The sequence below is a fragment of the Miniopterus schreibersii genome, assembly GCF_964146895.1.
Source record: "Miniopterus schreibersii genome assembly, chromosome: 3".
Lineage (NCBI taxonomy): Eukaryota > Metazoa > Chordata > Mammalia > Chiroptera > Miniopteridae > Miniopterus > Miniopterus schreibersii.
In genome coordinates this window covers 97877969-97892872 of record NC_138103.1, presented here as the reverse complement: position 1 = coordinate 97892872, position 14904 = coordinate 97877969, and the positions used below count along the sequence as shown (strand labels likewise).

The 14904-nt window shown below is 39.9% G+C and overlaps 1 protein-coding gene across 3 annotated transcripts in view; it reads left to right on the top strand.

Moving 5' to 3' along the window:
- DAB2 (DAB adaptor protein 2) overlaps window positions 1–14904 on the top strand; it is a 48428-nt gene that overhangs the window by 12856 nt on the left and 20668 nt on the right. For all 3 annotated transcript variants that reach the window (XM_081133132.1, XM_081133131.1, XM_081133130.1), the window contains exon 2: window positions 14685–14877. In XM_081133132.1, the coding sequence (XP_080989258.1) occupies window positions 14787–14877 (91 nt within the window). In that variant the 5' untranslated portion in view covers window positions 14685–14786. The remainder of the gene's footprint in view (window positions 1–14684; window positions 14878–14904) is intronic.

Below are 14904 nucleotides of genomic sequence, written 5' to 3'. Positions count from 1 at the left end.
TTAGAGTGAGAAGGGATGGTATTTGTTTTTCACTCTGGGGAATTTCTTAGATGGAGGTGCACATGTAGAACAGCATTTAAGGTAGGGAACCTCAACACTGGAGAGTCACCCTGAGGAAGAAACTTTATTCACACCTACTTCTGATCATTAGCTCTGAAAGAAGAACTTTGATTAGGTTAGAGGGCCTAGGAAAACTTGTTAGTGGTATTTTTCCCACTAGTTTCCTTGGTGAAACTATCTACATGCTTCTATCATTTGTAAAAAAGTACATTGCTAGTTAATAAAACATTACAACTATAAACATTTCAAATGTTGCTACACTTGAAGGCTTCTGTGAAGTGTAGGAGGCCCTGATCTTACTTTTTTGAGGATTTGTCTTAACCTCCTTGTTTGCAAAATTGAGTCTTTTTAATAAAGTTTGGATTAGGAACTTAACAGTGGCTTTCAAAGAAGACTTGTCCTTGCACGGGGCTATAGAGTTCAGCTAAGGAAACAAATGATCGAGTTGCATTCTCTGATGCTAAAAATGCCCACATAAGACTAGAACATAGCAGATGCCACAGTGGAGTGGATCTGTCTAAAGCTTCAAGGGCCAACTCAAGTTACTGTTATTTAATGACCATAAGAGATCACAAAGAGAGGCTACAAATGGAGCCCTCCTTAATCGCTTATAGCCATCCCATGTTTTCCTTACATATTTATGTGTCGATTACTTAGCAGGCACAGAATTTTGCCACAGTTTTTTAATGGTTCAGAGAACAGACAAGATTGCTCTGAAAACGAATATCATGCTTAAATATTACATTTTTTGATGAACCAAGGAAACTCCCTTTACAGTGAGTCGTTGCCATGTAGTCTACCCAGAGGCCCTTTTGTCATTCAGTGTGAATGTGAATATCTCATAATGGGCCAGGAGGTCTCAGGTCAAGTACAATAAAGTGACATACAGTCCATAAGCATTTCTACTTGTTCATCTCATGCTAGAGCAATAGACCCAGGTAACACCCCTGAGATTTGTCATCTTAAAAAGGTAATGAAACCCTAGAGGGATGGTACATATTCAACAAGCCTTGGAGAACGCTCATTCACCTGACTATTCTGGAAAGTCTCCCCATGGTAAAGCAGGTTTTTGACCAGCCTCTTGTTGCTAAAATGCCTAAAGCCAAGCCTTGACCATTAAGTGATACCTGTGACTTTGAGTGCTGGGCAGGCTCATACATAATAACTTAGCACAAAGGACAAATACTCAACATGATTTCTAGCCAAAGCTCTGAGAAATAAAAAAACAGAATATAATTCATAGGTTTTTAGCACAACTATTGGACAATACAATAATCTCACAGTTAACTTAAATCAGGCTCATTTAACATGGAAGGAGCAGAGGGTCACCCAGCATTGGATTCACTCTAAAACTATCTGCAGCTAGAGGTGATTTTGAATAACACATTTTAAAAGACATAGACATAGATCCAATAAACGGCTTGATAGTCTAGAAAACCAGAAAAACTAGATTGTATGTAAATTTATCATTTCAAATAAATTAAGCCCTTGGGGAAGCAGCAATTCCTTTGGTACCGTGTGAGCTGATGATTTGTTTAGTTAAGGCATTTACTGCCTTTTAAAATATCCAAACTGACTTGTTTAACAGGCTAGCAATATAACATTTATTAGAAACAGCACAGTGTGTGGAATATTACTTCATGTTAATATAAAGTTGAGACAATAATTACTCTTTCTATCTTGTAAAATAATATCTAGATTAGAAGTAGAAAAAATTATGTTGGGTTTGCGGAAAAAATAACATTTTTCTAGATTACTCAAAGTCATTGGTAGTGTCATCTGAGGAGCTCACCTTTTTTCACAAAAGGGGGCGGGGATGAAATATTGAAGATTTGAGCCTTTGAAAATGTTGTCTAATGACATAACCAGGATAGTTTTCTTAGATACCCTATTATTACGCAGTGGGTACAAATTTGCTTTTTCCCCTCCCACAGCTTGGGAAAGATTTTAAAGTTAGAAGAGATCACTTAAGAAAGCAGCCCAGTGGAATATATATGTTAGAAAATCTCTGAAGCCACTTTTTAAATCCCAGAAAAAACTTGTTGACATTTGTACAGATTAAGGTGATACTTGAGGTCTTTCCTTTTGGTCTTTGATTATTACAACCAAGAAAGAAGACCGGTGAGCTGTACCTTCATTTCCTGAGAACTCTGACCTCAGTTCTCTGAAAAATTACCATCCATTTTAATTTTATTTGTAGAAGTCCCTTAAATGGCCTGCCCAAGGGGGAGTATAGAAACTGACTTCCTGAAAGCTTCTGTGGATTAGGAACAACGTTTGAATGTTGGGGATCACATAAGAGTGACATTTCCCTGGAAGCTCTACTAAATACAAGGGTTCCTGAATTACTCTTCCAAACTTGAGATTGCACTTTATGATCCCTAAGGTTGATGTCTAGACATGTTTGTAGAAGAGAGGATCCGTTAGTGGTGATGACTTACATGATTCCAACTAGTATAATTCTGATTATGTTAACTTGGCTTGATATATAGAATTCATGCAACAAAATCTGTCTCACACTTTATAAGCAAAAGTCTGATATCAAATGGTAGGGTTTTTATTGTAATTGGAACTGCCTGTGCTCAATGATCTCCGCAGTGAATGAACTGTACACAGATATTTCAATACATCAGAACACTTTATTGTTCAAGGTAGTTGTTTCAATTGTGCAGTAATTAAAATCCCAAATCTGTTTCACTTAGCATGGGTTAATGTGTGGCTGTTGAGAATGTTTCCATCCCTCAGTTTAAAAATGCATTTATTTATTCCCATGTAATTAATTGGTCCAATACTATTTCCCAAAAGATGAGGGACTAATGAGCATTTTGACACTGGGGAATGCACAGAGCTCAAGGATGCGTGCATTTCTGCCACTTTGTCCATCCCGTACTCACTCTGCAGCAACTGAAGGGTATTTGTGTAACTGTATGGACAGTTTCAAAGCAGGTAGGCTAGCTATTTCAGGATTGTTTTTGGATCCTCTATCCTAAAAATTTTAAGACCAAAGTAGTGTTAATACATCACCTCAACAAGCAAGAAAACAAGCTGACGGATTCACCTTTCCCCCTTGTATATCAGAACCTGAAATTACCTAGGGATTTCTGATCTGTTAACCTGTCTAATTTGTCCAGCAACCAAGAAGTAAGCAAATGAGCCTGTATTTTTATTTCTTCTAGAAGAGCTCCTCTAGCCTTTTAGATAGTGTTCTAGAAACTTCCTAACCTTCAGTATGCTATAACACTGCTATTAGGAGGGGCGAGGGTTGGTTATCAGGTTACTGGGTCTCTATAAACCTGAAATTCAACAAATAAATAGAATATCCCTTTGTTTTTAAATGACTCATTTTTCTTTTGTCTTATTTGAGAATAGCCAAGTCTTCTCTAAGGGAAATGCGCTAAATCATGAAGACTCATTCTTAGAGTATAGATCAAGCACACAAGATGCTAGTAAATAGTAATGGTTTAAAAAACCACTATTATTAATGGGGGTTGGTGGGGAGGGCCACCATTCTTCTTGGAGATAAGCCTAAATGCCCTGTTGGCGGTGGATATCTTGCCCAACTAGAATAGATCATGTCAGGCATGGAAATGTGAGCCAATGATAAGTTTCTCATGGAAGGTTAATGCCAAGTCTAAGGGTAGACTGAATACTAAAACAAAGGGCATGTCCTACTTTGAAGGCTACCTAGAACCCGCACACAATATTTTAAAATCAGATAACTTGAACTGATCTTGGATAGGGTCTACATAACATTTTTCATGGTTTTAGTCTATATACAGAAATGTAACAAAACAAGTTCCCCCTGTCTATAACCAGTTACTATATACACCTCAGTTTGACCATTCTGTGCTGATGTTACAAGGCAGCTGGGTTCTTCTTTCTTTAAACCCTTTGAAATACAGCATGTATCTGAAATGTGACTTGCAAACAGGCAGAGACACAGTCAAGCAATGGCTTGAAGGATTTTATAAATGTGGGGCCCTGCCTGAAAGGGAAGCCACACTGGGATTTAATATAATTCAACCAGATGAATTAACGAACAAACCAAATATCAAGCTGTGCTTCTTGCCCTGGTTTTTGGAAAGGGAAAAGTTTAAGATTACCTGCCTGCTTTTAAAGTGCCCTGATGTGGTTATATCATAAAATAATTCTATTAGTGTTTGTAGCTTAATGTTTCAAATGCAGATGCTTCCAGATAACATGCTTTTTAAAGTCTTCCACCGTCCACATAGATCTTCAGGATGACTATGTTAATGGTGCTTAAATAAAGAAGACCACGTTGGACAGGTTTAGTGTATAAGCATCGTGGGTGAAATCACAGAGACTCGGGTGAATAAACCGTGTATCCTGAAGCGCACATCCCTATTGACTGCACTCGGGATTGTTTCATTTGGGAAGAAGGGAGCACAACTTGATGTGTGTTCCAAGAACAAACTCTGGAGACTCATGTATAGGATTTATTTAATAACTAGCTTAGAACTAGGTAGAGGACTTAGTTTTGGTAGAGTTATCTACCCTAACTGAGAAAGGGTAGACACAAAAACAATGAGATATTTGCAGGTCAGTATGGGTAAGCAGACATAGATATGAGAGGGGTTAAAAGGGGGGTGAATAGTGCCAGCGTATTGGCCTAGGAATCAATCAGTACATTGACAGTTACTTTCCCTCACCTTGACCTCTTAGCTTTTGACTACCTTTTCCACAAGAATCAAGCGTAATATCCATTGTACATTTAAATGCCAAATTCAAAGTAATAATCATGTGTTTACTGTGTTTTTGTACTAGTTTCATAAGGCTTCTCCTCAAATCACTGCCCCAAAGGCCTTGCAATAGAAAATTTCTAGAGGCTACATGGTAGCAGTAGCATTTTTTAAACATTTAAAATCCTAAAATTGTTCATGTAAATTTCTCATTCTTTAGAACACTCTCTCTCCTTGGATATAGGATGAGAGTGAAGCAGAATGAAGTCTAGTACCCTACTTTACCATCTAATTGTACAAAACAGAGCTCTTCTAAATTCAACTTTTAATTTCCAGGTGCTCAACCCAGTTACCTATGAGCACTATAGCTTTTTAAAATCTTCCCTTTACATACTTTTTTGGTATACCCTTATTTACCATCACTTCGTAATTAGAAACATCAGATCCTCTGAGGGCCCCCTTCTGTTCTTGTCACTGCAGCATGGTGTGTCCCCGCCTGTGAGAGCTACCCAGTGTAGACTGTTGTGCTGCCACTAAGACACGATGAGTGTTGTCCACTGAAGCAAGTGCTCCGATCACTGGAACAGCACTGCCATCGCTGGCCCTGCCGGAGGGTCTGGGAAGGGGCAGGATGTTAGCAGAGTCCTGCCATGTCCCTACAACCTTCTTGTCACACAGCTCTTTCAGTGTGCTCGCACATACCACCCACTAGCCACTGTGCAGAGGAAACCCAAATTGCCAAGGTATCTTCTGGGCAGGGTGAGATGGGAACCCTAGCAGTGGAGCCTAGGTTTTTAGTCTAGACTTCTTACCTTCTACCCATTCTCCAGCCATAAGGACTTTTCCCTCTCCTGCACCCCTCCACCCTGTGTCGGACCACTTCAACCCATGGCCATTTCCCAGAAATGCCCTAGCTTGCTATACAAACATACCCACCAGGTTGCCAGCTCCTTTGAGCCTAAAGCCCAAGGTATATGGAGAAGAGTAGCCTTTGTCAAACCTCTCCCACCCCCAAAACCATATTACCCTTTCTCCCAAAGCAGTGGACTCCTAATTACCTTTCCACAGAATTAATGGGAATCACTGATGGCTCCTTCCATAGGTGACTCCATATCTGTCTAATAGAAAGAGGAGCAGCTGATGGGCATGTGCTTATATTATGACCTTGAACTCAAGGATGCAGTCATTACCTTGACAATCTCTTTCCCATATGACAAGTACAAAAGAGACAACAGTAGGTAAGAAAGCAACTACTATATCATCAGGAGGATCAGGGACCAATAACCCCCGGATGCAGAATGCAGAGCTCTGGTGAATCTGGGTTGAAACATACTGTACACTAGACCAGAACCCCCCATTCCCTTTTTCAGGTCAAGTTATACCTAGTTTACTGTCCTGCCCAGCTCACTTGAGATACACAGAGCACACGTGCCATAGCCTGGTTGAGCCATGTCCAGATGGTCCCTGGTGTCAGGGGAACCATGTCAGAGCAGAGCTCAGGTGATCCAATGCCATCAATGTAAAGTAATGATGGAAACATGACTTTTGAACCTCCAAAACTTCAGTGTTCCTTCTTTTTGTTGAAATTACTTAAAAGATAAAGTTGTATTTCATTTATCCTGTTCTGTTTAAGCTAGAAAAGATCACACTCAAGAACTGGGGTGAAATGAATGATTGGCTGGAGTCTTAAAGTTGAGGTGGGTATACTCTCTAATTTTAGTTAATCCAACCACAAGCCTCATGTGTCAATCTTCACAAAAATTTCACATCGCCAAAGGGCCTCAGGGATATTCTAGCACTATACAGTCTGAAGAAACAGAAGGGAGGGTTCTAGATTCAGCCCCTTCTGCATGTCTTTGCTCATACAAGCATATTGTCTTGTGCCCTATTTTCCCAAGAGGCTGAAGCAAGCTCTCGTTATGAATCTACAGTTTCTACTGTTTCTAACCCTAGTAGAGTTAAGTGCTCAAAGTTGTCATTGTGCTAAAACAACTGAGTGATACAATTGTAAAGTTGACTATAAACCTAATATGCCAGTTCATTTGTGAACAATTTTTACACATTGCTAGTGAATTGGTTGCATTGTCCAGTCTAGAGAATGGACTTTCATTTGGATTGCATTAAGCTCATTTTTAAAGCTTAAACTCTCCTAAACACTCTTTATTATGATGACTATTTTTTAAGTCTAGTAGGAGATAGTCTTCATAAAAACTTATTTTAAAAATAAAATGGGTGCGGGTGGGTACAAAATTAGGACAGGTCATAATGACTCAAGAATAAGAATTTATGCCAACATAAGAACTCAAACTTCCTATCATGCTTTTAAAAAAAAACAAAAAATAAACAAACCCTAAAAGACCAAACACTGAATAGTAGAGAATGTACTGAAATAAATTTGAATTCTTTGATCTGCGAGTTGCATCTCAAACCCAGCCAAATACTTTCTTCCCCGCAGCCAAATCAACATTAATGAGCCAGTTTGACCAAGTAGGACTCCAGCGACCTAGGCAAGAAAGAATCCAGCAATGATGTATAATTAGACCACATGAAATTCTTTTTCTGTTTTGGTTCAGAAAACATCTGTGAAATTCCTTTTCAGACTATTCTGCTAAGCTATTTTCTTGTTCCTTCCTCAGTATATCTACTAAATGGAAGTCCAGTCACTATGTAATGGGCTTTGTACAGCCTTCTTAAAATATAGTGTTGTGTTTTTTAACGAAACAAAAAAACCAACACATAATCTCTAGGAATAAGACAGCAGAGTCTCATGTTAAGATCTAGATTTCTCTTGGTACCAACTCTATCCCCAATCAGCTATGTAACAATTAAACAAGTTATACACTCTTTCTAGTCCTCAGTTTCCTAATGTTTATCATGAAGGGGTGCAACCAAATTATTCCCTAGGTTTCTTTCAGCTCAATAGTCTAACCCACTTGCTCTTTCTTTAAGGGGACAAAGGATTGTGGAAGTAGACCATTGGACCTCACACTTGTCAGTACATTAGAATCATCTGGGAATCTTAAAAATATATTGATGCCTGCGTCCCTTCCCCAGAGATTCTGATTTAGTCGATTTGGGTGTGGTAAGGACATTGACATTTTAAGAGCCCTCCAGTAAAATTTCCCCAAGTGATATGAGTTAGACCTTCTAAACTGCCAGTAGTAACCAGATATGGCTTAGATTTGACTCAGGAGCCATGAGAACAGACTTCTCTGGATAACTTAGAGTAGATTTTGTTCCCAGAGCCCTGTTTCCATCACAACCTGCCTCCTATAGGCTTGGAAGCCAGCGTCGAACAGGAGGTGACCCCAACATTGGCGAACGCTCTCACTTTTTCACCGGGGCCTCACTAACTAAAGCACTACGTCCCTCCATGTTTCTATTTACTAGCTCCTTACTATTGGTCCCAGTTGTTCTGCAACTGTTTAAACACTTGCTGTGGAAAAGTAATGTTGGTTGTGGCATAAGACCACACAACACACATCATCTATGCGGCCCAGCTTTGATTTCATCACAGCTACCATTTGTTGAGCACTTTCTATATGCAAAGTACTGATGTCTCTCCATAAGTTCTTATTGATTTCTCACAACAACTCTGCCAACTATATTCCCATTTATCAGGTGAAGGAATAAATATGAGTTAAGTTGTCTCAGCCACAGTGCTGAAAGATGGTGAAGGTGTCTGAGATTCCCAAGCCTGAACTCTTAGCTGCTATGCTCTCTCACCTCTATGCACAATTAACTGTAGAGGGAACTCATAAATCTGGTCTGACTTAGTCCCAAAGATAGGGAAAAGCTTCTTGGTTCTGGGCTCTATGTGTCCTCTAGGTTCTGCAGCATCCCTCCAAGGGTTAAAAGCAATGGTACATGCTCTCTGTAAATGCCTAACTTGTGTATACCTCCCTGACTCAGGCATGTTTTGTTACTGAGGCCCGTACAGCTGTGTCAGCATTTACAAGGAAACCTAAGGACTCCTTTTCATTGTGCATTTACATCGCCTCTTCTCCCCCATTAAAGAGGCTGCACAGATCTTACTGTCTGCTCAAATTGGCCTTTGCAGAGCGGGGTGAGCCTTCCTAAAAGCATAAGAATCTAAGCAGCTAAGGGAAAGAGGTATTACATCAGCTTGCAGAAACAGCCTAAGTTCACCACATCATTTCTAGACTGATGTCTCTGCATAAGTTCTTATTGATTTCTCACAACTCTGCCAACTATATTCCCATTTTACAGGTGAAGAAATAAATATGAGTTAAGTTGTCTCCTGATTCTCAAAAGGCGGCTTGAAAAGAGTGGTGAAGGCCGTGTGCTGCCCTCTTGGACCCTGAGACCTGCCTTAGAGGTTAATATTTCACATGCCCTGATGCAGTACCTCAGCTGAGACAGGCGTAAAGTTCTAAAGGCCAAGGAAATGCATTCTCTGACCCGTACAAAGTACTGGACACTCTTGGTAAAGACGTTTATGCTCCTTTGTTCTGGATTCTCCTTAACTCCCTTAACTGTGCCTATTTATGCGGCTCTTCCTGAAAAGTTGACTGGTATCTGAAAGTCAATGGGATTGTAACTTTGAAAGCAGCTTATAAAATACAGGTTAACATCAGTGAGCTTTAAAAAAAGTAATGAGTAACAGCGTGTATAATAGAAAAAGGCACACAGACCACATCCAATTTTGAGCCCAGCGACTTATTAGCAGTTGACCTTGTGTTACCGAGTCCGTTTCATTATTCATAAAGTAGAGACACGTTCTATTTCATAGAGCTGTCAGGATAAATGTTTTAAATGTTCGGTAGGTTAGGTGCTTGTTTCATTCCCCTTAACATTAAAAACAGATTCTCTACCATTTGTGGAATGGGTCTACCATTAAATGAGTCCTCAAGTTACTCCTTTTGCCAGCATTTTGAGACCGACCAAGCAATTTCTCCTCTGCTCTCTATAATAGGGTTAGAAGGAAGACTGGGTGGAAGGTGGCAGACTGGTGTCAGGATATTGCTTTTGAGTCTGGAATTATTAATTAGTATCATTGCTGATACCAATATATTCCTATGGATGGAAAAGATAAGCAGGGATGAGAAGGCTGCTGGCCAAGTTTGCCTCTACACAAATTTGTCCTAGGCCGAGCATTCCAGGGTTCAAATTACTAGATGCCTTACATGCATAACTTTAAGGGCTAAACAAACTGTAGCTGATGAGCAGATTTTTTTTTTTTAGTGCAAAGGACACAGTCGTGTTAAGATGATTCGCTCAGTCTTCTGGTTTACATTTCTCAGAGCCTTCTCAGAAAAGATGTTGCAAGCTCCAGAATATCTCCTAGTCATCTGATTCTCATGCCAGGGGAAGGGGAAGTCTCCACATTCTTTCAGGGAGGTTTGTAAAGTCCAAAATCCAAATTAGATACCTTTGCTCAAGTGGAAGCAAATTTTATTGACTTAACAAAGTTTCATTTACAACGTTTTGTTCTACCTCAGGCCTTAAAAAGGAGTTAAGAATATACAATAACTTTAGATCCTCATTTGGTTCCAGATGTATTTTTTTATTTCTCTGCTCAAGGTTCTAATGAAGGAGACAGTCAGTCCCTAAGAACTAGAACCAGCGAGGTTTAGATGGGGAGCTGTTCATGTAACCCTTTGTATATGTTTCAAGCTTTAATTTGTGACCCCTACCCTATGATAACGCTCATTGTGTGTGTGTCCTGATTAATGTTGTGCTCTTGTCAGAAGGGTCCCAGGGTCTAAACCCCATGAATGAGAAAACTGTATACTGCCTAGTGGTCCTGTACCCACTTGTTCCCCTTTATACAAGGTCTTTTCCTTTACGAGAGCTTTAAAACAGACCCAATAGCTCAATGCAATCTAAACAACTTGTTTTATTAGCTATGCCATATTTGAGAAAGTAATCAAAAGAAATAATCGGCATCTTTTGGCCCTAAGATCCCTTTTCCAGGCCCAAATCCTTTTCAAAAATCAATTCATTATAAAACCTGTTAAAGGTTTTATGAATCAATTGGCAATTCTGTAATGTTGGAAGGATTACACATTTGAATTTTAATTGTTGGACTTAAGTTTATTATTCTCTACTGAGGAACTTAAGTCTGGAAGCAAGACTTCTGTCACCACATGTCAAATGCCAACGTGGGCATCAGGAAGTCTGTGATGGGCCATTTGCTCTTTAAACCTTGGATCAAAGGTGAACACTTATCACTCTGGTATATGTCTAACTGAGTGTACACTTTTGTTAAACTCTTTCAACAAATCTTCAACATTTCTTTACAAAGGAGTTATCTTTGAGTCTTAAGTCCTGTGGACAAAGTCTGCTTTCTGATCATTTCAGGGAGTATAGATACATTTTAATTGGATGGCCTACAGTGGAGACTTACCCGTAGTTATTGCAACCCAACATACACATACCATTCTTCAGGGGATTTCTATTTAAAGAAACTTTTTCTCCCTATTTTTTTCTCCCTTGCCCCTTGTAACAACTTATCCCCAAACAATGAAAGGATATATGAAAAGACACAAAATACCTTTAAAACAATTCCAGTGCCTTGCAAAATTCTACTAAACTGTCTGAAAAGAGAAGCTTTTGCTGTAAAACCAATGTAGCACTGCTCACTCCAGAACCCTCCCATGCCAGCCCAGTTGGCCAACACCAGATTCAATATCTGGTCTTGAGTTGTGAGGTTGTTACGTCTTCTATCATTTTCATAACTAAACCATACACTGCCATTCCCTCTACCAAGCCCCTCAAAGTCCTTTGTGGCATTCAAATCCCTTTAAAATATTCTCACTTTAGAGGAAAATTTGCCAATAAAATGGGCTCAGTTATTTCTTGTCAGAATAATATCCTACAGAACAGTACAATATCAAGCTTCAAAGATGGTCAACAAACTCTTACACCCAGGTTACTTTTCAACCAGAACTGTGGGGAGGAGGGAAGCTTCAAGGACAAAGAGGTAGCTGGATGGGTAGGCTGTGGGGGACAAAGGAGCTCAGAAAATGTAAAAAGGCGAGGAGCCATGAAACAAAAAGTGCTCTAAATTAAATGAAGAACCTGGAGTTGGTATACAAGAGTGGAAGGAAAGGGAATTGAAGGAAAGAGGGGCAAAATGTTTGAGTTTCACAAACAAAACAAAAAACTCTGTTATCTTTGTCCTAAATGCAAGGGGAGCCATCACAAGACTAAGCAGGAAAGAGTCCAACATTATTCTAACATTTAAAAGAACTTCATTATTTAGAAAGAAATCTAGATAATCCCAAATTAGCAAACACACCATGGACTAGAGATTCTAGGTTGTCATGGGAGCAAAAAGTATGGGGAAAGAAGTTCACGAAAAGGTATAGGCGTCTGATGCTTGCAGTCAGATACACTCAAAATGGTGAAAAGCAAAATCATTGGCTTTGGTCAAGAGACCCATCGGCAGTTGAAGTTGACCTTATAAGACTAGAATTGAGATGAACAGTAAGTTGAGGGGAAGGGAATACGAAAAGGCACAGGGTAGGAGACCATCAATTTTACATGTTTAATCATGAAAGGATCATGAGATGATCAGAGGACTACAGGGTCATGGGAAGTGTTTTCCTTATTGGAAATGGCCCACTGAGGAGAAGGTCAGGATGCAGGAAGATGAATGTCAATGTCAGTCCCCTTAGAGCTCAGCCTCACCTCCTGATGTTAACATGGGTAATATCCCTTGGATTGGAATAAATTCTCTGAAATTAAGAAAACGATTATTGGCTTTCTGAAATTGGCAGAGTACGGGTATGACTAGGAGATTTATCATATCATCAGGAAACAAATCATAGGAACCACTGAAACCAATCAAAGCACACAAAATAGAGGTGTTGTATTAGTTTCCTCGGGTTGCCATAACAAGTTATCAAAAGCTAGATGGTGTAAAACCACAGAAATTTATTCTCTCACAGTCCTGGGGGCCAGACGCCCTAAATCAAGATGTCAGCAGGGTGTTTTGTTCTGGAGGCTCTCAGAGAGAACCCATAATGTGCCTCTCTCCTAGCTTCCGGTGGACATTGGCAGTCCTTGGAGTTCCTGATTTTTAGGAGCATCAATCTTATCTTCACTTCTGTCTTCCTGTCACCTTCTCCTTTGTGTGTCTCTATGTCTCAAATCTTTCTTTGCCTTTCTTTAAGGACATGTGTTATGGGATTTAGGGCCCTCCCTAGATCCAGGATGATCCCAATTCAAGATCCTTAATTACAACTGCCAGTACCCTTTTCACAAATAGGCCACATGAAAAGGTTTGGATGTTAGAACTGGACATATCTTTTGGGGGCCACTACAGGTGTATAACAGAGCACCTCTGTCACTAGTATGAGATTTCTCAGATGAGATCCATCAGCGTTGCATTTGAGGAACTCTGGTTTGGGGCCAGACAGCCTGGGCTAAACCCAGGTTCTATTATTTGTATCTGTGTAGGTTAAAACCTCTATGCCTTGGCTTTCCCTCAGGGAAAGGGAAATGACACTGTTTCCTAATACTCACGGTTACTATAAATTTTGGAGTTAATGCAGGTAAAAGGCTAATAGTGTTTGGCCCCCAAAGAAGTCTTGAGTAAAAATAATTTTGAGGTCTCTATAAGACATCCACATGCAGAGACTTCCATCTGGCTATTTACTAGTCAGGTATCTTTGAGCAAAACTAACTACTAAATCTCTAAATGGAATAATTCAGATAACATTAATCATACATAGATCTATGCATTTATGTATGTATATGTTTTTTAAGACTATTAGGACTATGAAAACTATTTAAAAACTCCTGGGGGCAGAGATTAAGAACTGAGCTCCAGGAAAACACGTGGACATTCATGAAGCAAGCAAGTGCAGTTGAAGCTCATTGAGCAAAAACTTGAAACTTATATCTTTCGAGCATCTAACAAATAGCACATATTCCCATGTGGTGAATGAAAAAGCTCAAATAAATGGGTGCTATAGGCACAGAATTGAGAGGTTTCTTGGGGTGGAAGAGTGCACCGCCAGCCCGTAGGTGGTCTTCACAGGATATTGAACCTCTGAGAGGCTTTTCTTTGCCTTTGGTAGTCAGTCTACTTAGAAAGTGAATCTGTCTCTAGCTCTCTCAGGAGCTGAGAAGAAACTGACTCCTAGGAGGTGAACGAACCTGTTTCTGAAACTTTAGTTCACTTCCATGTGCTTACAATGACTCTGCACTTTTCTGTTTTACCTACTGTGATACCTGTGGGAGCTTTATGAGAACACATACCACAGCCGTGTTGACGATAGTAATTTTATGCTAAATAATAGTATAAAAGTATTCACACTCAATAAATTGCACAACAGACACCCCATAAATTCATTCTCTCCCTGATATATGTGTTAATGTCAAAAAAGTGGGCATCTTTTAAAGTCTAGTGCTTAGACAAGCCCTGGAGATTATATGCAGAATCCTAACATTTTAAAAAATATTGACATGATAAAATTCACAACTCAACTCTTGACACTGCTTTTACAGTAGAAGGATTTTTTTAAAGAACCAGAATTTATAATACCCAGCTTCATGTGCCAGTTGCAATTTTTCTCAAGCTCAGCATTCAATTTGTTTCTCTGTTGCTGTGAAACCTTATTTTTCTGTGTGTGACACATTTTGATCCCTATCTTTCAGGCCAGATTTTTCTGCCAAAGATCCAACACAAACTACTTAGCTAGATAATCATTAAATGTTACCAGATACCAATTGATTAAAGAAAAATCTGGTAAACACCTTCTTTCCATTTTGGAAACTACAAAGGAAACACTCCTGCCCACTCCCCTGCTTCCAGAGCTCAGTCTAATAGAGGGGAAAGAACAAAATGCGTCTGAAGAATTGCACTCGCGAACCACTAGCTGTGGGCCTGTTATGGCATCAAGTCTGGGTTTGCTGCCTTGTGATCTCATTACGCCTCTAAACTGCCTACAGGTGTCTGCACTCGGTTATGTCCGTTTGAGACTCCTGCATCGGGGACCGCCTGGTGTCACTGCGTGTCTGCTGGTGCTGGAGTTTGCCACCTGCCTTCTTGCCATGTCTAACGAGGTAGAAACGAGTACAACTAATGGTCAGCCTGACCAACAGGCCGCCCCAAAAGCGCCGTCGAAGAAGGAAAAGAAGAAAGGTACGGGGAAGCCCCCTTGAGGCCCAT